This window comes from Falco biarmicus, chromosome 8 (assembly GCF_023638135.1).
Source record: "Falco biarmicus isolate bFalBia1 chromosome 8, bFalBia1.pri, whole genome shotgun sequence".
Lineage (NCBI taxonomy): Eukaryota > Metazoa > Chordata > Aves > Falconiformes > Falconidae > Falco > Falco biarmicus.
The window spans coordinates 31,057,982-31,082,091 of record NC_079295.1 but is presented as its reverse complement, the minus strand read 5'-3'; the positions used below and the strand labels follow the sequence as shown (position 1 = coordinate 31,082,091).

The 24,110-nt window shown below is 40.4% G+C and overlaps 1 protein-coding gene across 1 annotated transcript in view; it reads left to right on the top strand.

Annotated features, from left to right (window-relative positions):
- The window catches only part of CLASP1 (cytoplasmic linker associated protein 1), a 181,232-nt gene that overhangs the window by 99,585 nt on the left and 57,537 nt on the right, over positions 1 to 24,110 (top strand). The window contains exons 19-22 of the mRNA XM_056348183.1: positions 542 to 712; positions 10,322 to 10,429; positions 13,750 to 13,917; positions 19,740 to 19,847. Coding sequence (XP_056204158.1) covers positions 542 to 712; positions 10,322 to 10,429; positions 13,750 to 13,917; positions 19,740 to 19,847 — 555 coding nt within the window. The remainder of the gene's footprint in view (positions 1 to 541; positions 713 to 10,321; positions 10,430 to 13,749; positions 13,918 to 19,739; positions 19,848 to 24,110) is intronic.

Genomic DNA, 24,110 nt, shown 5'->3' with positions numbered 1-24,110 from the left:
TGAGACCTTGGATTCAAGGAGATATTGTTGTGTAACCTACTTGATTGTGCACACAAATGCATGTTTGCTTGCAGCTGAATAATCAAGCTTCATGCTTAAGAGGGTAAGCATCAACAAGTGATGGGAACAGCAGGCCTCATGAGAAGATGAGGTGTTGGGAAGGAAGTTAGTAGAACCTGGACTGAAGGACCTGCAGGTCTGTTTTGGCCAACGACTCACAAGCTGGTGATGGCTACTGTGGCTGAACTTTCCCATCTAGGTTCTGTTAGAAATTTCTTTATTACTGGCCTGGCAGCCTTTTTGCTTTCAGCATTTAGTCTCTCATAAAGTTCTCGGAGGTAGCATCAGGTCAGCATTGAAATATCTTTGCAGGCAGTGTGGGGAAGCCCACATTGCCCTGATAAAGCATTCTTAGTTGAGGTAATTCAGTGCCAGCAGGGAGCATTAAAAATAGTACATTAAACTGCTTGTCAGGCTCTTTGAAGCACACAGCTCAAAAAATTAATCTTCTTTATTCTGGATCTCCCACTCCCATCTGCAGCATCTACAGTAAGTACAAAATCTGTGTCAACACCAGGATCTCTGCAGCGATCCCGCAGTGACGTCGATGTGAATGCAGCAGCTAGTGCCAAGTCAAAAGTGACGTCTTCTGGAGCATCCACTCCCTTCAGTTCTGCTGCAGCCTTGCCCCCAGGCTCATACGCATCACTAGGTAAATCTACATGTTCTTCTACTCTTGCAGTTAGCTTTCTTTACTAGCAGAAAGTGCCTCGTAGTTTTATTTGGATGTTAAACTCTTAACTAGAAGAACATATCTCCGAGGTAGTTACCAGCTCTCCAGGATCAGTGTGTGATCCTTGCCCTTTGGGATTAAGGAAAAAGTTTGCAACAGAACTTGACTTGAAGCTTCTTAGTTTCTGAATTGTATAATAGTCTGCGTCTCACTCTTCTTTCTGGGGAAAAGCAGATCTTACTGTGATTCTGGGACGTTTTTGAGGAAAATACTGCTCAATTACTTTTGACATGTCCCGCTCTCTCTTTTCCTTCTCTTCCTTCCCTCCTTTCCTGAAACCGGTTTTCCATTAATTGTTTTATACTCTGAATAGTACATCTTAGTTGAGTATGATCACTTTCTGGTTTACAAAAGCGAAAGATGTAGAAGCAAAGAGGAGAAATCGGCAGTCCTGTTTCACCGCAGAGGATATAAGTATCTGTTCCTCATGCTGACTCTTTTTAGATTTTAACTACATATCACATTGTTCTCTCAAAGCGTCTTAACATCAATTTCATGTGTCTCAGGGTTTCTTACAACAAAGTTTGCATTTGATCTTTCTCTCATGGAGATGCTGTTGAAGGAGGCATGGAGGAGGACATGCAAGGCGGTGACTGACACCGTATTTGCAGAGCTTCAAAACACCTCTACTGTTACGAGTAGAGCTGGTCATCTGAGATAGTTTTTCATTCTGGTGGTTTCATACTAATCTGATTCCAGACTTTTCATTGACTTACCTTTAAAAGAGGGAGAAAAATCAGAAATTGGTGATCTTGATTTAAGCTGTGAGAATTGTCTTAGCACTAAGTCACATAAGAAGTTGCTTCTCATTAATGTAGGGCATTTGGTCTTTAATCTGATGAAATATGCTTCGTGAATTAGATAGGGATGGTTTCTATGGATTCCTTTTGTAGGCAGGTTCCTCTCGTACCTGGAACACTTTACCTTGGCTTAAATTTGTTGGTTGTATTTGGTTCAGGAGTCGAATTCTTACTCTGATTTCAATTGTTCATGCTTGGGTTCAAGATTTGGGTACATTGCAGTGAAAATGTAATGCAGAATGTGAAGTTGATCACATAGTAGTGTGCTTCTGAGCTTACAGCTGCAACATTTTTTTTTAGTCGTGCTGTGTGCTGGCTTCAGTTGCAAAACTGCATTTAAACAATCTTGTGTCGTGAGGAAGAACAGAAGAGTGGGGGAAGCATCTACCAAAGCAGGCTTTGTCCTTGAAGTCAGGGAACTGAATACAGTATTACTCTTGCCCTTAAAATGAACTGTAGGAGAGAAGGAGCTAATGCACTCTAAGTGATGCAAACGTGGCTGCTCCTGAAGGAGTATGCGTCCTTCTGAGCTAGTAGGGACATTTGTCGCCGGCACATTCCTGTGAGAGAAATGGTGAGGCAAACAGCAAAAAAGGAGTTTGGCAAAGGTTGGTTATTGCAGGAGGGAAAACCTGCAAGTGTGTTCTTCAGATGTATCGAGCTTTGATTTGCTGCTCAAACTTTTCTTTAATTTCTTTAATTGTGTTAATTTTCTTCACATATTTCTGTAGCTAATATATAGTGCCCACTTCTGTTCATGTTACTGATTTTCCCTATTAACCCTTTCCTTATTTTTTTTTTTAATTCGCCTAAAGATGGTACTACCACTAAAACTGAGGGTAAGCAGTCTCTCTGTGTAACTGAGGTGTGTCCACAGTCGTACTACCCTACCTGGTCTCTGTTCTCAAAGTGTTATCTGGCTCTCATCCATGTTCACTGGTGACCTGCATGAAGTGTTGCATGGTTGTCCTGCTCATTTTGATGCCATGGGGTATTCTTCACTTTCTCTTCAAGATCCTCCCTGCTAATAGGCACTAGTCTGCTTTTATGACTTGACTTCTGATCACAAAGTTATATGTGGATTTCTGTATTTAAAGCACTGCTTTTGGTTGAAAGTGACCTGCACACAGATTAAAAAAACCAAAACCAACCCCCCCCCCCCCCAAACAAACAAACAAAACCAAACCAAACAAAAAAAAACCAACACAGGGCTTGTGTTTTCTTGCTCCATGGTGTGTAAAGGTTTGCTGTGTTTTTCCATCCAAAGCTCAGGTCGCAACTGCCAAATGCTTTCGGGAAGAGACTGGGCAGCAAGAGAATTGAATTGAGATGATCACATGGCAGAAAAATGAGGACAGTAAACAATGATCTCTAGGGAAGGAATATTTAGTCAAGCTCTTTAAACCTGAGCACTCTCTTTTTGTTGTTAACTGTCTGAGTGAGATGGCTTACATCTAAGACAGCTGGAGGAAAGGCTTTTTTTTTCAAGAACACCGAGCCTGCTAGTTTGGGGGGGCCCCCAGTCTGTTCCTCTGGCTTGTTGTCAAATCTTGTTCTTTATTTCTTATTTCTCAAGCAAAACAGATCCCTGGGAAATCACTTTTTCTGAGGTAGACAGGAGTTGAAAACAAGAATGTCTTCTACACAAATGAGGACACCACACACCCCCAACAAACCCATTTTTTCCTGATGCAAGTCTCTTTTCAAGGGATCTATTACTGTCTTGTGGGCCCGTGCTTGTATCCTTGATGGCTGCTTGTATTTGGGTATGGTGGTCTGAGAAGTGGCACTGTGCTCTTGTGCTGTGTGTGGTTTTTCCTTACTATTGTTGATGGATTGATCTATTATTTAGAGGGAAAGGTCTCTACTGTTTTTGGGGTTAGTACTTAATTAGTGTTGAGGGGTGACCTGGCTTTGCATCGTGGGCAAGTGTTTGTGCTTTGTGATCTGTCAGTGATAAGCAATATGAAGTTGGTCTGAACACCTGTATTTCTAATTCAATAATGAATTAGGTGAAAGTTCTAAATTGTTCTAATGCTGATACTTTTTTTATTCATTTTTTCTTTTTTTCCTCTTTTTTTCTTTCTTCTTTTTTCTCCCTTTCTTCCCAGTTCTCAAACCTTTCCATTTTTGGCCTAGCTTTGAAATGTTGAATGCTTATTGTTAATTTATGAAATACCCAATGCAGCTCTCAATCCTCTCGTAGACTGTAATAATATTTGTGGAGGCTTGTTACAACAGCTGTCCTCTGGAATACCTTTATTTTTGGTTTATTCAGTACTTTATTGTCATAACGCAAAAGGGTGAGGGTTTTTATGTGGTTAGGTTTTTTCAATTCAGCTACATTGGAAGCAGATTAGATTTGGTAAAAATCTGTAGTAGAAGCCAGCAAGTTGCTTGAGGGGAAAGATGGTGAGATGAACTTTCAGAAATGGTTTGTCATCCCCTTAGTGTTAAATACCAGATCTCTGTTTTGCTGTAGGATTCTCTTTTTGCGGGGGGAGAGTGAGGATCAGGGAGAATTACAATAACACGACACACTATAGCCAGCGCACTTGAAGGACAAGTTTAATCACTGTTTGAAACTCTTCATTTCCCTTGGAGACAGCTGAGGGAGAACCAGCCTTTGTTCAGGATTGAGTGTGTCCTACAGATGGGGGTTGAGAATGGCAACATCAGAGAGTTGGCAGAAGACCTAAGTTGTCAGGAACTATGGGGAATGCGAAACTTTATATTCTTGACAAAACTGTAAAAATTAAGGGGGCGGGGGCAGAGGAAGACAAAAAATATCCCCTTGCTCTGAAAATACCTGTGTGTGCAAGAGACACTCTTGGAACATAAAGCAGAAATTCCATCCACGCTTGTGCCCGTTTTTTTGTTTGTGTTTTTTTTTCCAGGTCACCAGTAAGTAATTTAAGAGCAAATCACTGTGGTTTTTTTGTGGTTCGGCTTGATGCTAAATCTGCAGTCTGGTTCCCATCAAGGCTTTCTGTAGCTACAGTGTGGAAGTTCTACACCTTCCCCTCAGCTGGGAGCCAGCATTGTGCAAACTTGGCAGTTCCCTTCTGCTTTGCCCTCAGTTCTCCTCAGTGTTTTGTTTTTGAGCCAGATATCTCAAAAGAGGAGCAGGATAGAGCAGGTTATGCCAGTGGCAAGAATACAAGTTAAGAGCCGAGCATCAGTCCTTTGGTTTTAAGTAGCATCATCCCAATTGACAGACGCTGTGGAAATGCACTTCCTTATGGAAAGGTAGGGTGAGTCTATATAGCGTTTAAATCTGTGCAGGTCTTCTGCTGCCTCTGTGCTGCGAGGACATGTCTTCATGCAGTGCACAGTTATGTCTTGATTGCCCAGACCCTTCGTGTAGCTTTGCAGGCAGAAAGTTTGTAAGATCTAAGCTTTATAGTCTTGGTTGGGACTGTACAGCTAGTGCTATACAGGTAGCAGTTGTGCCACGTTTGTTATGCCTGATTAAAAGAAAACGTTAGAAATTTTTCGGCTTGTTTTATCATGAAACAGCTTTTCAAGGAATATTTTAAAAAGGTGCATAATGCTGACTTTCAGTACAGAATAATGGGTCAGAGTGTTTCTGTTAGCTATCTGCCTTTTTTTGAAGTGAGCATAAAGACAAGCCCTTCAGACAAGCCTTTCCCAAAAGGGGAAAGTATAAATGCTGCTCTGCCCTGAAACTGGCAAGTTTAAAACAAAATCGGCAGTTTCCAGAGTCAGTGGCACAATTAAAAAAAAATATTTATTATTCACCAGAAAGGAAATAAAATCTGGTTTGTTGTAGTTTTCAGATAACTTGGGCTCAAAAGGAGTGATCTGCTCAGTTGGACATCTTCAGCGCCTTACCCAAAGGCTTTGGGAGTAACACAAGTTTTAAGAAATCACCCTTCTTGTTTTCTTGTCTGCCTTAAAGCTCTCTCTTGCCTTGAATGGCAAGGTTTGAGTCAAAGGTATGACTGAACATGGTATCTTAAATGGAAATGCTCAGGTAGCAGGTTTCTTTGTTCTCTTGGTCCATCCCTTTGCAAGCGCTGACTTGATTTGCCTGTACTTGTCGGTGCAGGGCAAAGTGGTGCCACTATTGTTCCCTCAGCCCTCTGCTTTGGAGGGAGTTCTTGTGCAAAACCCAGAGGCAGTATATGCTGACGGTTTCCAGTAAGGGTCAAGTGCTTCTCAAGGGAAAGTATGGTGCACAGTTGAGTTGTATACTAGTATAACGTTGGACATGTGCTAAATGTTCATGGAAGCCATTCCACTGGTTGCTGTAAAAAGTTGTTTACAGATTTATGTGTAAAGCATTTTTTAAATTGACGTGTGCATGTCTCTCAGATGTCCACATGTCATTTAGCAGTGACAGAGCTAGAGGGGTCCTAGAGGCTCTTTCAGGAATGTTTTTTCCAGGTAGGGGAAGAATCCAGTGCTGAGTAACCTAAATGCATTAGCCTGGTCTGTGGAGAGACTATTACTGTCCCAGTGCTTCCATATATAACTTATGTGGTTGTAGGTATCATTACTCACAGTATGGAATGTTTAAAACAGAGTTGTGGAACTGTTATATACCATTTCTAGACTCTCTGAAAACTGCTTTCTTCAGTGTAATGTACAGGCTGAGTCTCACAAAACCTATGTCTGTTCGGAGCACTGGGATGGAGATGCTGCAGTATCCACCCAGAGGAGCTCAGAACAACGCTGCTGGATGAAACTTCTTGTAGTGCAAAAGCGTTACCATACAATCTTCCTTCATTTGAACCTTTTTAAAAACAAAACAACCCTCCTAGGTTTAGACATGTGTTAGAGATCTCAGGGTTGATTCTGATCCATTGATTGTTGTAAAAATTACAGTAACTTTAAAAAATAAACCCCAAACCTCCTAAAAACTCCACAAATGGTTTCTTAACACAAAGCATTTATATGGAGTCTTTCAAAATACTTTCTGTACCAACAACGAAGTGTCACATGTCAAATTTAGATCAAGGGTATTTTTTATGGAAATACTTTTATGGGTTTTGGAAACTAGTTGAGGCAGTATTTTTCTGTTCCTTTGTGCTGCTGTTAGGATGCAGTAATTCTTTTAAAAGCAGCAGAAAAATAATGGTTATGAAATATGAGTTGCTACATCTGCAGTTTGAGCTAGGTGTGGAAACAAACCAACCTGAAAGCAAAGACGTTTTGGGAGGGGAGGTGTTTGAGCTTAACAACAAAAGAAAGTCTGAATAACTTATTTGATATGTTATTTCCTGTCCAGCTTGATATTAGTTTTTCTGTCTGGTGTAGAACAACAAGAGATAAAGCCATGTGAATAGTCGTATGTGCAAATAAACTCTTGAATGTGAATGCAGACTCTTGTTTGCACAGGAAATTCTTAAGGGAATGTTTTAGAGACATTTGTATTGTATAGATGAACTTCTGTATATACATGCTGTACTTGGTATAATATATATTAAAAAATATTCCTATCTTCAAGCCAGACAAATATTAATTCATGTTACACTACTATAAAACAAGTAGGTTTTGGATATCAGAAGACTAATTGTTGTACATGTTGTACCTGTATGTGAAGATAGGAAACATGTCACATCTCTTCCCAGGGTTTCTATCTCGTACAGATTTGCCTGAAGCAATTTGGAGTTCCAAGTGGTCATTTTTTGTTTTACAGCTAAAAGCTGTACTTGGCTAGGAAAAACTTCATCTTAACTTTTTTTTTCTTGAAGAGGTGCTTTGAGACACTTATTTTGAGTCATTTGTATGCTGTAAGTAAGATTAATTATCTGTATGATAAAATAAATACATAGTTTTTAAAGTTCAGAAAGTAAAACTTTGGATAGTAATTACAGTAACAATTATGCTTCAGGGAATACGTATAACTGGTATCAGATGGCACCTTGTCCTTGTAACTGTGTGAAGAATTCGGGCTTGAATTTGAGAGGCATTTTTCCCCCCTCATGTTTTACTTTATCCCATGGACTTCAAGAATACAGTACTCCTAGGGTGAGCTGTTACTGTGCTATCACAGTATTTGTACCATTACATCATTTTTGCATCACGAATTTCTAGTTTCTGCTTCTCCTGTTATCATTTGCACAATGCAAGCCCAGTGCAGTGCTAGTTCACACACTTGTCAGCCTCTTTAGAAGGCTGAGAAAACCAGTATCAGTGTTGGGACTGTGTTCCTCCAGTGCAAGAGCAGCTCTCTGTCTCACATCGTTCTCTGATGCCCATTAGGCCAAAATCAGTGTGCAGATCTCCCAGTCCAAAAGGAAGCAGAAATTTTGTTCCTGGGCATTCATTCAGAAACTGCTGAAGTTGGTAGGGGTCTGTCCACTGACTCTGAGGGGTTTCAAAATAGGGCTGAGGTCTGTGTTTCTAATCCTGCTGATAAATGTGTTAATTAAGTTTGACCATTTGGTTCAGTTCTCTTTCTTAAAGCCCCCAGAACTGGTATCAGAAGCTAATCTTGGTTTCTCCTAAGGTGAAAAAGTCACTTATACTGTCCGGCTGTTCTTCTTAGTCACCTGCTGATAAGGTGTGTGTGTGTGAGGAACTTCTAGATGCAGAAAGAACAGAAGATTTTGAGGATCTTGGGTGGCCTGGACATACAAGCACTAAACGTGTTTTCCAATAGTGTTTGTTACCGTAATGCTAGATTTCAGCTAGTTACCCCCCCGGGCTTTCTGCAGTGCCGAGGCCTTCTGTTGGCATTCTGCAAGGACACAATTCCATTACTCGTTCCTAAGACTGGTCAGGTTTAACTTCTTGTATCACTGTTTGGTGCTCCTGCTGCCACCAGTGATGCCCTCCTGATGTGAAAGACGGAAGGAAGCCGTGAGGCTTCTGACAAGAGCGTGAGGTCCTTCTGCCCCCCTCCCCACACACGCCTGCTCTGAAGCCTGCCGTGGGGCCTGAGGGACCTGCCTGGTAGCAAGTTGCAGAGTGACTCTGCCCATCTTTGTTGCTGTGCAGGTGCCAAACCTGCGAGGGATGGGAGAGGGCCAGCAGGAGCTCTCAGCTGCCTTGGGCTGTGTGTCAGGCTGACCATTTGTAAGGGGCAGGTCATGTCCTAGAGCAGAGGGTACCGACAGCTGTGCTGGTGGGAGAAGACTTTGCAGCCGGTTTCATGACTGTTGGACCCATGTGGATGTGCTCCGAGCTTTTTAGTTAAGGCGGTTAAAAAATGGTTTGTTCCTGTTTTCCTGGTTTTATGCTAATGATTTCTTCTGTGTCTCGTCTACAAACAGTTGCCTGAATATAGATACAGGTATCTTGCCTACTGAGCTATTTTAAAACTAGATGCTGGTGGAGAGGTTTGAAGTACAGCTATCTTGTAGGCTTTCCCCTGCAAACAAGTCTAGGCTTTCTTCTCAGAGTTCAGCATCTTGTCGCTTTGTGTCTATCAGAAACTTGCAGACCATGTTGTGAATCTTTTGAGAGCTCAGGGAAGAGCAGAGCTCCCAATCCGTTCAGCCTGGGCTGCTTGCCATTGTCTTGTCCTGCATGTGTACCTTCTGTGGCTTCTTTTTTTTTTGGGGGGGGGGGTGTGGGGTGGGTGGGTAGGTGGGGGAATCAGAGTGTGAAGTGTATATTTCCCTGTTCATATTTCTTTATATGCTTATGGTGGAGACAAAGGGCAGGAGATTAATATCTATAACCAGTGGGTGCAGTTGTCTAGACTCTTCTCTTACCTGTTGTGGTTTTTTTCCTTTTATTATTGTGCCTGAAACTTGAAGTCATCCTCTGAATGCAGTGTAGCACTGGCACGAGTCCTGAGAAAGAGCTTCAAGTTTGGCTGAGAACTGAGTTGTTGAGAAGTACTGATGGAGGCTTTCTTTGTGTTGCTCTTAATTATCATTTCTTTCCCATTAACTAGAGACAGATAATTGAAGCTTAGCACTGGAAAGAACATTCTGTAGGAAACAGTCCTGCCCCAGGAAGGGGATGAACTGATGACCCTGTAAGCTTTTCTAGCTCAGATTTCTGTGGCTTTTTCATGAGGAGAGGACAGAAAAAGGACCAAGAACACTTTGAGACTTTATACCCGTTCTCTGCTTAAATAAAGAGCAGACACGCAGAATCATTTTTCCACAACACTGACTGCATTAAAAGGGACTTTTCATTACAAGTAAAGTTACACTGATCCTGGGATAAATATGAGGGATCTGTAAACAGCAGGGAAAATTCAATGAGCCTGAACTAAAAGCATAGTCGGGCTGCATTGGCGGACTCTTGCAGGAGTGCATGCCAGCTTGCGCACATAGAGCAGGATATAAAGCACCAAACTGCTAATTGGAAATCCCAGCGATGGAATTTGTGGGGGCATCTGTCACACCTGTCTCTGAAAGGGTGATCGCCTTGTCAGCAAGTAATGATTTGATGCAGGAAGCAGCATTTAGGAGACTGAAATTTTTGTTGTTGATCCTTTGTAAAGAAGCTACTATAGAACAGAAACAAAGGCTACAGAGAGGTAATATTTTTTTAATTAAACTGGCTGATAGCATTATAGAAAGCAAAGTAGTTTTCGGACTCGTGGACCGTGACTGTTTCCACTCCCTTCCCTGTGTCTCAGCCAGTCTAGTAAAAGATGTTGCCTCCTTTTGTAAAACTCTTCTGTACCCTGGTTAATTGTGTGTATAGCAACCTTGCAAGCATAGAACAGCATGTTAGACACTGCTGCTGCTTTTGGAAGAAACCTATTGACAGTCTGATTGTCTTTGCATTCCTCCAGGTCGGATTCGTACAAGGAGACAGAGCTCTGGCAGTGCCACAAGCGTCACCTCAACACCTGCTGATACCCGAGGCCGCAGCCGGGCTAAAGTTGTTTCCCAGTCCCAGCGTAAGAAGTGTTTTATCTCTGGGGGAGCAGAACAAATAGTTATTAATGAGTTTCTCTTGACTTGTAGTAGCATCAGCTGAGGATTGGGCTCAGTTCTGCTAATAATGTTTGGACACGTAACAAAGTGAATCCCCCCCAGGCAGTGCCTGCTCTTCCTGACAAATAGGGCCCTGAATCTGAGTGCCTAGTTGCTGCCTTTTTTTTTTTTACCAATACTGCAGCAGATTTTCATGTTTCTGTGATGTACAGGACTAAACTTGCACTGAGTCCCACTGAGACACCCTCTGTGTCTGTAGCTGACTGCTGTCCTGGGTTCTTGCCCTGCCAAGCTTCTCCTGCTTGTGTGACTGTACTTCTGTATGTGTAACACGTGAGCTGTCTAAAGTTAATGGGATTTGGCATCAATTTTAAATAGGACATTACCTATTTTGTGTGGATACGGGGGAGATGGTTCTGCTCGCTGATTCTCATGACACATCTGTGCTCTCTGGCTTCCTGGCAAGGCATGGTTTTCCCTTAGGAGCCATATATACGGTGTTGCTGCATGTGTCATGTGTGTCTGAGGAGAGTTTTATCACTCAGATTTCAAAAAGGAACTAGGGGGAGGGAGAAAGCCACTCATGTTTGAAGGACCTTCAAGCTTGTGGGTAACAGGAGATGGGGTTTGTGGAAAGACCTGTTTGTTTTGAGGACTTGTCTTGCTTTGTACCCTGATTTAAAAGCCCTTCTCTGTTCATTCTCTCATTGCTTTGCTCTGTCATGCTGGAGGGATGGAGAAGCAGTTTATAGCATTGTGTTTGGCTGGGAAAGCTGAAGAAGCAAGTACTGTATTCAGGATGGGGCCAAATGGAAATCTTTATGTTAAGATCATGAAGGAATCTGGGCTTTAGTATGCTGATGTAAACTGATTTTAGGCTTTGGTATTGCTGATCTAAATTTATTTCTTCAGTTTTGAACCTAAAACTGATCCAAAGCCAGAAATGACCTTTTTTCTTAAAACTTAGTTTGCTGAAAAATGGTCAGACGAGATGAGACAAGTCTCAGAAGTATTTAAAGAATAGTTGAATATCCAAAGTTTTCAAAGATTATGGGCTTAGGTTTTTTAATAGAGTGTCTTACGAAGCTTTAGGATGGTCACATCTGAACCTGCTGCCTTGGTCTGGTTTGCTGAATCCTATTTCCAGCTTAGCCCAACCAGATGTGATCTTTATCCTTAAGCCAAACGTTGCATGAAAGAACTTATGAACTCAAATATAATACAGTCACAGGACCAAATCCTCCACACCCACACAGTGGATAACTCTGTTGCAATTTTGCATACTGGGCTGAGGTGTAATTTAGAGCAGAACTTTGGGTCTCGGTGTGTCGGTTGATGTTTAGCTGAGAAGCTGATCAACCTTGTGAAATTGTTGGTCACGTCTGCACATTAACTCACTGCATTCTGCAGAGGCTTTAGGAGTGACATGTTTGTAAATAAATCTGTCTGTATTGTGTATAGCATAAACCGCATGCTGAACGCTGTATTGTCTTGCTGTCTTTTAATCCACTTTTTGCCTGTCCTTTGGTCTGCCCTCATAATCAAGGATCCAGATCAGCTAATCCTGCTGGTGGTAAGAAACGTTTTCCCTTTCTTGCTTTCTCATGTTATTTCCTTCACATTTTTTAACTGCTAAACTTTTAGCTTCCCTCACTTTCTCCTAACTATGAGACTTAAAAAGCATTTTCCTAGGGTCATAAATCCAAATGTGTATGGCAAGTGATTTTTGCTTTCTCATAGTACTGAAGCATGGTGAGCGTACACTCTGCATATTGAAGCTGGCTCATTGCTGCAGCTTAAACCCCAGGTGCTAAATTCTTCCAGTTAGTTCAGTACAGCCCCGCTGACATCAGTGAGATTGCAGCAGCATAACTGAGAGAAGCCTTTGCTTTTAGGCTGTAGGTGCTGTGTGTGACTGGCATCTGTCACGAGTATTCTCACTTGGGGCAGAGCAGGGCCAGCACCACATACAGTAGCAGAGTATATGATTTGATTGATTCAGAATGACTTTGACCAAGAAATTGGATAGGGCAAGAAAGTTAAAATAATGTATGTATTATGATATTGTCCATGAGATCAATAAAATTGCATATCTTCTTAAGGCAGAAGAACAATCATTAACTCTTTCTACTTATAGTATCTGGAACTGAAATTTATGAGATGTGTAGATAATTTACAAGAAGAAACAAACATGGATATTGGTTCAGAATTTGAGCTTTCCCAGTATGTTCTTGCAGCCTTTTCAAATATACTTTCCTGGCTATTTTAGCAAACAGATTGAATGTCAGGAATGGTAATATCAGCAGGAAATTTTCAGTGACTTATGTATCTGAAGAAGCAAAAAAGAGTCTTGAATCTATTACTCGTACAGTTCTTTATGATTACCTTTAAGCTAGCATTAACTTAATTTTTGAACAATTTACCAAATCAAGATCCGCAGGACAAAAAAAATTAAGAAGTTACTCAGTTCATAGAGTTAGTTAGCAAGGCTGTTTCAGATAGAATTACCTACTGCAGCTGGAAAGTAAATATGTAAATAAATCTCGGTTAGTAGACTGTCTTGCTGAGAAGAAATGTAAACCTGCCATGGGCTATTTAAACAGACAAGGAAAAATAGGCTAACTACTAGACTTGCTAAAATTTTTCTCCAGTAGAAAAATAACTAAATAGCTTAGATTTAACCAATCAGATCTAAGCCAGTCAGCATCTCTACAAATGTGGCAGGTCCCCTTGATTTACCCTTTGTCATGCTGATCTGCTGCTGTTGGGATGTTTGATGTAATTTTCCTTGGCTGCATTACTGCAGGAAAGCATTGCCACCACTGCAGCGTGGCATGAAGGTGCCCAAGCTACTTTGCAGCAGGTTACCTGTGCCAGAAGCCAGCATGCTGCAGCATAGCTCTGCACACAGGCTAATTTGTGTTGCCTCATGAGGAGGAGAAGCAGCCTGTGAATTCCATGCTGCTGCAGTAAGGCTGCTCCTGGCACCTCTGTAAGTTTGTATAAAGCCATATTATTCATACGCTGCACTGTCTGCTTTGGTCTTGGATCCCAGCTGGGCAGTCTAGTTCATATAGGCAGAGTTGTTGATATCAGTGTTTGTTGTCCGTGGGCTTTCCTCAGTCTTCCTCAAAAACCCATGGGGAGCACTCCCGTTAGTTTTCTGAGTGATTTGAATCAAATCCTTAGACAGAGCTGATTGTCTTCCAGTTTTACTGTCAGATTATGTAAAATCTTGGGGGGTTTTTAATTGTTTCTTTCCTTATTTCTGGTTCTCTTCTAGCTGGTAGCCGGTCTAGTTCTCCGGGTAAGCTGTTAGGAAGTGCTTATGGTAGCCTGAGCAGTGGAACATCCAGAGTCCAGCCGGTGCCATCATCTTCAGAGAAGCGCAGCAAGATCCCTCGGAGCCAGGGATGCAGTCGAGAGACGAGTCCCAGCAGAATAGGACTAGGTAAGAATAGTCGCTGCAGTGACACCCTGACCAGCATGCTCGAAGGAGGGACTTTCCTGCTGACTAGGAAACTTTATGTGTTAGTGTTACTCTTCTGAGTTTTTTCAGCTGGTAAACTAATGTGATTGTGGTTTGTAGGAGTGTAACTCTAGTTTTCCAGGTTGTGAGCTATAGTTTCAAAGTAGGCCTGAAGATGTCATGAGATGTCTTCTGTTTGAAATTCAACTTGAGTGATGTTATTAGATCAGGCAGCAAAACCAGAATAATCATCACAGCAAAAATACCTCATTTGGCATCAACGGCTTAGTCCTAAAATGAGTTGAGCAGTCTTTACAGTCAGTTGGAATCAAAGGCAAAAAGCACCTCCTTGGATTATTTTTAGAAATTTTGCAGCTTAAATGGTTTGCTTTGTTCATCTTAATACCTTGGAGCCACTTTCTTAGATGGCGTTTTAGACTTATGCTTTAATTATGCTACTTCCATATTCTTGTCTCAGTGACTGTTATGTAAATATTCTATAATAGTTTTTTTCAAATTTATCAGCAGACTCATGTTTTTTAAGTCAGGTGAGTAAGCATCGTTATATATGAACTTTTGTGTATCTGAATTGAGGTGAAAAGGCGTTCAGTGTGTTGTCTGAACAAGTAAATACTGTTTTCATTTTTTAAATGGATTTTTTTTCATAAGTTTGAAGCTTATATAGGGGAAAAACACTTTAATACTGTTACTAAATTATTTTATATCTCCAAAGAATTTACTAGTAGGCTGAAATTGAAATTATAGCCCTTCTGTTGTCAATTAAATTTTTAACTATTGCCTTAGCAATTGTATTTTACATTTAAGCTGCCTTTCTATTTAGAGTATGTTGTTAATAGGGAAGTATCTTATTCATTCTTCAAGTGTATTGAAATTAATTTAAAGCACCTGAGTGCATATACTGTTACAATTCATAAAAAATATTGCATGTTCATTGTGGTTATGTTTTCAAATTCAGTGTTTTTCTCATGTCAGATCTATTTTATGGCCTCAGTATGAATACATTGTGCTTTTCTGTTTGTTGCTTCTAAAATGTAAAGTGCCTCCCAACTATCGGAGGTAATTGTTCTGCTATCACTCTGCAGAACAACACTTTTTTAGAAAGAAACAAAGAATGATGGATAGTACCATCACAAATGCTTAAGCTGATCATCACATTATGTGGTTTGATTTGAAACAGTCTCAAGCATCTGAAAGGAAATTGCCATGTGTAAAATCCTCACTCTTGGGTTGCCTGCTTTCTGGTATATTATGTAAGCCTTGAATTCTTTTGAAAGTGAAATTTGTATCTCCTTGCTCTGATGTGCTCCCTGTGAACACAGTCAGTGGTTGTTCTTTGAGAGTGGGAGAGAGCTGTCAGATCTATTGGATGCATGGCTTCCACCTGCCCTGCTGGGTTGGTGGCCACAGCCTGTTCTTTTGGGCCGTTATGGGAACGGGAGAGTCTGACACTTCTATTTATTGCCTTTACTACTCAGTTGCAGAAATTCTGTCTCTCTATTGGATCTTGAAAATTGTAATATTGCCTTGGATGGAGATAGCTTTTGAGCTGTCATCTTTATACCATTATTCCACTGTATTTATTACTTTATACATAGTAGCTAACAGTATTTTATGCTTTCTTATTGTGTTGCTTCAGTCCCTATGTTTCCTTGACATTTTTTCACTTGTTCATTTCATTAGACTCCCACTCACCTTGGTCCTAAATATGTTGATAGACTTTTCAGAATCTGACTCAAGAAGGTCCTTGAGCACATATTGCATCTACATTTGATGTCATATACTTGAGGCTTTCTGGGATTATGTATTTGATACACATGTGCTTATCCCATGGGCTGCAACAGCTCCTAAGCCTGTGGTCACATTGCAGCGCAGTGGATGTTGGACCATTGCGGAGATTGGGCTGTCAGAAATGGGTAGTTCCTGGATCCTGTTCATAACTCATCCATTGATGTGTAGTTTTTGCAGGGGTGACTGGGACCTGCAGCTGGACCAGTGCTGTGTGCACAGGATTAAGCACACAAGCGCATGGGTCCCTGTGTGCAGTTGGCTTTATATGGGAGTCACCACTGGACTTTCTCAGGCCCTTCTGGGACAGTAACAAGCTAATAGAGCTCTGCATGTGGATACCTGTTAGCATCAGTACTTTGCTGCTAGCTTAGATCTCCATGATGGCTGCAGGTATCTGTGAAGTTAGTTCTTTCTGTATGCTGGAAACCTTGAAGTAGTATGATATTTTCCAAGAGGCAGCACAACAAAACACATTTGGCATGCTGAGGTCCTCTGGCCACCTATATGGCCCTGCTCAGTGATGCTTTTCAGCTTGCCTTTGCTGTCTGCTCAGTGGAGATTTAGTAGTGGTGATACCCTGTCAGGGAAGGAAGAGTACAGTCCACTTAATCTGGAGCTTTTCTTTGGGCCTCTTGGAGGAGATCTCAAAAAAGGTGATGTCCACTTTCCATGGACTGAAAGTTTATCCTCTTGGAGTTAATTCTGTTGGATGCTCAGCAGATTGGGTGGCACAGTGGGATCTGAAAGGAGTGAGAGATTTGAGGCTGTCATTCTCCAAAAAGTGGAGCAGGCACAGCTAACTAGCAATTTCATGCAGCAGCACTCTTTCTGTTGGCCTTTTGCTGTGTGCGCTTCTTGGAAAGCTGAAGGCAGTTCTTGACTTGCCTCTACTGGCTGTACCCCACTGCAGAGCTTTCCTTTGGCTGTTTTGCAGCATTTACAGGCTCTTTAAAATGCTTGTATTGATGTAAAGGAAGTGTCTGCTGGTGTTCAGTCTTTACTTAAGAATCGGTAAAAATCACACCCTAATGAAACACACGTCTTTTTTCCAACTGGTAGTTTGGTAAATAGGAGGCACTACTGAGTTCTGCTGGTGGTGTTTGTATCTGTTGGGTTCCACTGGTTTAAGACAGCCTATTAGTATGTTTTAATAATGGCGTGAACTGTATCCAGCTGCTCTGACTTTACAGATGAATTTGGTGAAACTGAGATGTACCTAGAAAGTTGGGATTTTACTGAAAGCGACCCACCCTTGTCCTGTGCTAAGCTCTCAGTCCAGAGCTGGCTGTGGGCACACTGTCTGCTTTCATCCTATTTACTCCTTTTAATCAGTTTTTCTACTCATTTACTTAATTTCTGTTCAACTCTTGGGGGCTAGGAATTCTGAAATTGAGACTCATGTCTGTCCTCTCTGCCTTTGCTGCCTGCACTGCGAAGACAGGCTGTAACAGTATGAGAGAGTTCTCTAAATGACAACACTGCTGGCTCTCGCTGTTGGCAGTGTCCAAAGAAAATATTCTGAGCAGCGGATACCCAATGCTCCTTACACAACACAGCAGTAAAAATGTAAGGCAGGTGCCTGGGAGTCCACAACAGACTGATCATTCAGTTCTTTTTAATCCATTCTTTTTTTTCCTTGCTTTTGTATTTGTACCCAGTAACATGTAAATCTTCGTTTGACCATTACTCATGAAGTACGCAGTGTTTGGTTTTGGGTGCTGTGTTTGTGGAGTCAGTATTGTGCTTCATCTGTGGCATCGCCCTGCTAGTCTGTTCTCATGCAGTTAAAGTGCATTTTCTTCATATTTCATGTTGCTGCTGTTAGCTGTTATGGAAGGAGAGTGTACTGTGTGCATCCATTAATTTTTTTAGTCATTCACATCTCTCCCTCTCTAAAGAGCCTTTGCTGGTTTTAATAGGGTTGTGTTATAGAAAAGACTGACAGATCTTCTCTACTTAAGAGAAATGACTGCTTGTGCAAGCCTGATGTGAGACTGCCATTATTTACATATAAGCATGAGACCCAAGAATGAGGTTTGCTTCTAGAGAGTCCTCAATTTCGAGCAAGTATTTGTGTGGAAGATTTTAGAGTGTTACTTTCACCTGTCAGTTTTTTTCTTTGTACGTCTGAGATAGGATTATTGTACTCATGGACCATAATTTCATCCAGTTCATGTAATTTAGTCTGTCTTACTTAAGACAATACTAACTCCCTCAGAAGTTTTAGACATTATGGTGATCTAATCAACTTGGTCAATATGTCATCTTGCATTGTCTGACATCAAAGGTCAACAGTCAGAACCATTAATTCATCTGAGAGATATGAGCTGGGTTTTGCAAAACTGGGAGGGATTTGACAAACCAAGAATTGGGCAATAGTCTGTATTTGAATTTTAAAGCCTAAATGTGAAGGTTTCTATTTTGTTCTGTACTGTTTTGCTTGAAAGGGTACTAATATACCCAGTGTATATGAGCCCACAAAAGCGCAGTAGGGGAAGTTCATTAGCTCGAGTCTAGGCATTTAAGTTCTGTGTACAAACCAATAGAAATTTATAAGAATACGTATATTTTGAAGTGTGCAAATGGCACTGTTTTTATAAATACAAGGTTACTGTTAAAGTATTAGCATAAAGCAGGTTCATGTTATGCGTGTGCCTCTGCTACGTTGTCATCAAAGCTGGTAGGTTACATTTTAGTCTACGCATGAGAAAATTCCTTAAAGGCTTTTCTTTAACAGTCAAAATACGCTACTGCCTTTTCAAAACAGCAAAGGAAATCCCCCTTTGGTTATTAAATCCTTCAAGGTAAACTCATGATAATTAACTGCTATTGCTTTAGTTAAGAACACATATCCCCTCTACCGGGCATAAAGCTTATTAAATAACTTTCTGCAAATGTCTTTCATCAAAATGGCACAGAATTTTCAGAGAAATAACCTGGTTCTAAATACCTACAATTTTTTTATAAAATCCTAAAAATCAATTCCTTGATGTTAAGCAATCTTCTAAGGGCCTAGCTCTGTCTTTCCTACTTGGACAGAACTTCAGCTAAAGTCAGGTTGCTTTTTACCATGAAAGCAGCTTAATCTTCTGTCTTCTGCTTTGTATTTGGCCAAATGAAGAATGTGCATATGATGCATTCCTGTGATGCAGCTGATAGGCAGGAGCCTTATTAGGTTGTGGGAAGTTGAACACTTGATAGCTGCCAGACTAAAGATAAGTCCTGTTGATGTAAGATTTTGTTGAAGAATATAGTTTAAAGCTTCCCTTAAGTGCATATAAGTTTCAGCCTGTGTGCATATAAAACCATAAATACAAGGTTTTAGAAACGTTTGAGGAGCAGAAATGAGATAACTTCTGTTAAAGATCTGAAGCTGCTTCTGTCTTAAAATTCAAACCACTGTTTAACCTGTCTTTCAGGTATTCAGGTTCTAAATGCTTTTTCCCAGTATCTTCCATTGGAGAAAAATATCTCTACAAGTCTGTACAATACACCTTTTTTTCCTTAGGATATTTGTTCATGGCAGAACTAGCCTTATGAAAGGCAAATTGATGTAAAAATAGTATATTGGTATTATGAGTACTTTAAAATTTTTTGACCTGCTGTTTTGTTCCCAAAGGGTGTTTATCTTAACGATTAAGGAAAATATATTCCAGAAGGGTTTCTTTCAGCCTCATCTGTTTTGCATGTTTTATAACAGTAGAGCTCCCCTAAATGATTGAAGATTCCTGCTCTACCTGAATAACAGAACTTGGATTGCTTAAGGAAAAAAAAAAAGACTGTCAACCAGACATTTAATGCTGCTGAAATTTCACATCACAAACGCAGTTCAGCATGTAAGGTAGTTGGTTTGTAAAGAGCCTGAGCAGGCTGCTGCAAATTATAATTACTAATGTAATAATTACCGTAACTAACAGAAATGTAACTTGACTTTGAGCTTTCTGTCCTCATTAAACTTGTTCACCTTCTCTGAAACTCTCCATGCTGCATGCTAGCACGGAGCAGTCGTATCCCCCGACCCAGCATGAGTCAGGGGTGCAGTCGTGATACCAGCCGTGAGAGCAGTCGAGATACAAGCCCTGCTCGGGGCTTTCCTCCACTTGGTGAGTACATGTAGGCATTGGAGCTTTAAGGGTCAATATTTTTTTTTCCTTTTCCCCTTGTTGTGATTGCCCTTTCAAGACACTGCCAGGTGGAATGAGCTGTTTCCTGTCCTCTGTTGGATTCCTGACACACTCCCCATTTCCAACCCTGTTTCCCTTCTGTTTTCTTCTGCATGCTTCAATTCTGGTTCTCAGCATTTCACTGTTAGAGGAAAATAGTTTAGTTAAAACTCTTGTAATTTGTAGTTTTGTTAAATCAGCTTGTATGGGGCTGCTGTGCTTCAGTTTACAGCACTGATGGAAATCTGTGGGAGAGCAAGCCTCCGTTTTCTAGGTCACAGTGAAGTAGTCAGTAGCATCGTAGCTTGTGGTTGAGTGACTAACTATTCATTGTCTGATTTTCTTACAGCCAGGTACTGTAACAGTATATAATTTCTATACTAAATCCTCCAATACTTAGCTCTTTTTTAGAGTTTTTACATGACAGCGTCAATCATCAACTAACAAGTTGCACATGCCATTTTGTAGGAAAAAATTTCAAGCAACCTAAAATCGTGGAAAGGCTGAGGCTTTAAAGGAGCATCATTAATGTGCAGCTTAAGTGTACAGTACAAATAGAAAATCTCATTACGCTTACCACATGCAGAAGATTTTCTGCACAATGCTGCAAATAGCAGGATACTTAATGTTTCTGATCAAATACCATATCATATGTTCAACCCAAATACGTTACTTGTTGTATGAAAGACTTGTCATCTCGGACATGAAATATAGGTACTCTCCAGGCCCTCTTTGTAGTAATTTCATAGCTGTGCATGTGGTATTAAAAGTGAGAAAAAAGCTCTTACAGATTTCATCAAGGCTGAAGAATGGTATTACAGGATCTATTTTGCACATCGTGACGAAATACAGGTATATGATTGTGTAAGTGGAACATAGCATTTTGGGCTTAATACTACAACTTTAATCCAATATTGAGAAAAGGTTATGAAAAATAAAAACAAATGGGCAAAATTTCCTGTTTGCTTTTCATACTTGATTAATATACTGTACTTTAATCTTTTAAATTTAATAAATGTTGTCATTATTGATTTGGCTATCAGTGCAGAGGCTGGTTGTCTTTATATGAAATCTTTGGCAAAAATCCCATTGATTTCGATGATGCAGAGTGGAATCTTCAAGTTAATATTAGAGAGGTTTGGGGGTTCAAAACTTCATTATTTTGAGCTATAAAATAATTTTTTTGCATTATCTGTAGTATCTCAATTTTTTGTGAAAAATGGGAGGAGTTCAGCTTAGCATTCAGAACTTGGTTCATAGCTCTTTAAGATAAATACACGAACTTCATATTGATTAAGTGAAGCTGATTTGATACCAGCAGAGCCATAAAGGGAATGCAGATACACAACTGTAGCTTGTTTTTTATAGTTACCTGCCTAGCTTCAGTTTTCAATGAAGCTTTTTTTTCTCCAGCCAAAGTATATAAGCAGGCTGGATTTCAGGGTTAACTTGTCAGTGTTCTCTGTCACTGTGCTGTGTTTTGTTTATTTTATTGAAAATACTTTAATTGAAATACTGACTTGAGCCCTTGTTGTGAGAAATTAACACAGTGTACCAGAGTCAGAGTTAGTGTGACTTTTATACACCACCACCACTACTGAGTCTGACTCGTACACTGACTATAAAATCTGTTACAGATGCGTATTACACTGTTTGTAACAAACTTTCTTGTGGGGAGAGGATCATTTCATTTTAGCTCATGACATGTAATTACCTGAAGATTAATGCATTTCTAGAAATACATTGTTATTAAGTCATTAAGGTAATGTGGGGAGGAAGTATCAATGTAATAGTAACCCAGTATAGTTGTTAACCTGTTGTCTTTTTTTCTTGTATTTTCATTGAAATGCTTTAAGCTCAAACATGTTCATGAACTTGCTAATTATGTAGTGTGTAATTCATCTGAAAGAAATTCATATATGTCAGTTTAAGCCAATACAATATGATTCTGTTACAGTATTTCTAGAATCCAGTTAATCTAACATTAATGCTAAGATAATATAATCCTACTGTGCATGGTCCATTTTTGCTCATAAAGACTTACTTGTATATTAGTGAATTATAATTAAACTAGCTGTATGTAAATGACAGGATTCTTGCATTTAATGGTATTACGGTCCATGTCAACACTGACATCCTGACCTTGCAAATAGCTCTGCTTTCTTTCAGGGCTGCTGTGCAGGTATGCATGTCTGTGCACCAAACATCTTGCTTTCTAAGTTAGGAAACACCAGTGAAGAGTCACTCTATGCTCAGCCTCCTTGCAGAGATGTGATTTTTGTTTGTTTGGGTTTTTTTGTTTTGTTATTCCTCTCTCTTCATGGGCCTTGAATCTTGCAGTGATGTCCACAGGGGCACAGCGGATGGCTTGGGAGAAAGCAATTGTGAGCTCAGAATCTTAATTGTGAGGTTCAGTCCATAATCCTGCACTGACCTTGCAAATCTTTCATGAGTTAACTTGTGGTGTCAGTGGAATTGTTCTCTAGAATAAATGCATGTGTTCTCCATAGTTAGACCACTTTGCATATTCTGTAAAACTTTTAATCAAGCTCTCACGGCTGGGAAATTACTCAAATGTAATTTTTTCTCACTTTGTTCATTTCTGTTTTATAAGAGTATTTGTGTTTATGAATATTTTGTCTTAAATGGAAGACTTACAGTTTTTCTACTGCATGCATATATGCATAATTGGCAAAGCGTATTTGTATTAGGAGGTGATTCTGCTTTAGTTTTTCAGTTTCTTGACAGTATTAATAATGACGTTAAAGCAACAAGGCCTTCAGTGAGTCTCTGGTGATGAACTGCTCAAAGGATTAATTGGTTTCTTTCTTGGGACAGTTGCTTTGAACTAGGTGAGCGTGTCATTGCTAGACACTGGGAAAACCTCTTTAGAAAAACTAAATTTTTGTAATTTGGAAATGACTCAACCAGCTTTCTATTTGCTTTCATAAAGAACTCACCTTTTTATGCTGAATCCAAGAACTGAAAACCTATCCAAAGGCATTTTGTGATTGATGTGCTGCTGACAACTGGGAATTGAAGTGGGAGCTATATTTGGCTTCAGGTCTTCTGCTACTGTGCGTGCTCCGTTGCTATTAACAATTTGTATACATGTGGTGTAATTCCAGATAGGGGTATGATGTGCATATTCGGATTATCTGTACATGTACATAGATTCAAGAAAACGTGTATGCAAAATTTGTTAAAAGCAACAGACTTTTGGTAGTAGCAACAGCTATGATATGTGTGTACGCGTGTTTACTTGGAAAAGAAACCCAACCTGGGGACCTACATGCAGTGGTTGGCTGACCTCCCTGTATGACTCTTTCTGCTTACGTCATTACTCATTCTCTTTGTTAATGTTGGGTGTTTTTTTATGCATAGGCTAGAATGTTGTGGAAAAATACTTGCAAGCACAATTCCTATCCATTCATCATGGCTTCACTTCGGGGTTTAGATCAGACACATCTAAATCCTGCTCTGTAGTTCTGTGCTCCACGTTCTCATGATGGCTGTCTTCCAGATCTGTGGGTCTGGAACGTGACTGATGTGCACTGGGGTGTGTTTGGTTTTATTTTTATTTTTTTTTCTGAACTGCACTGGATTTGGGACTGTTACAAATGAGTTTTGTCACGCATCGTGTTTACGGACATGGGGGAAAGCGGGGAAAGCTACAGATGGACATGTCACTGTGGGGCTTGCACTGTATCCGTGTGCATTCATATACAGCATCATTTCCCTGTCACTATGAAACACCTTTACTGGTAGCAGTCACATGCATCCCCTTTGGATTGTGGCATTTTCTGTCTCGGGTTAAATGTGTGTTAATCCTGTGGGTGTTGCCATTCCTTCTACTTGCAGCTTCTCGACGTCATTCCAGGTCCACTAGTGCTCTCTCCACTGCTGATTCTGTTGGGCAGTCAGGTGAACAAGCGCTAACTGCATGAATCCGCTTCTTATACGTGGTCTTGTTTTACGCCATCTTAACATTTGCCATCACGTGCATCAGTCAGCACTTGGCATGTGCTTCTCACCGCTGTGGGGCTTTCTGTTCTGTTTTTGTTCAACGTGGATTTTTGTTTTGAATTTCATTTATTGGATGTTTTTTAATTTTACGTGTTTTTAGGAACGTTGTGAACAGTGTTTAAACAAAGGGTGATCCAGGGCTTTCTCAGTTCTCCAGTAAATTGGATCAGTTGTGCA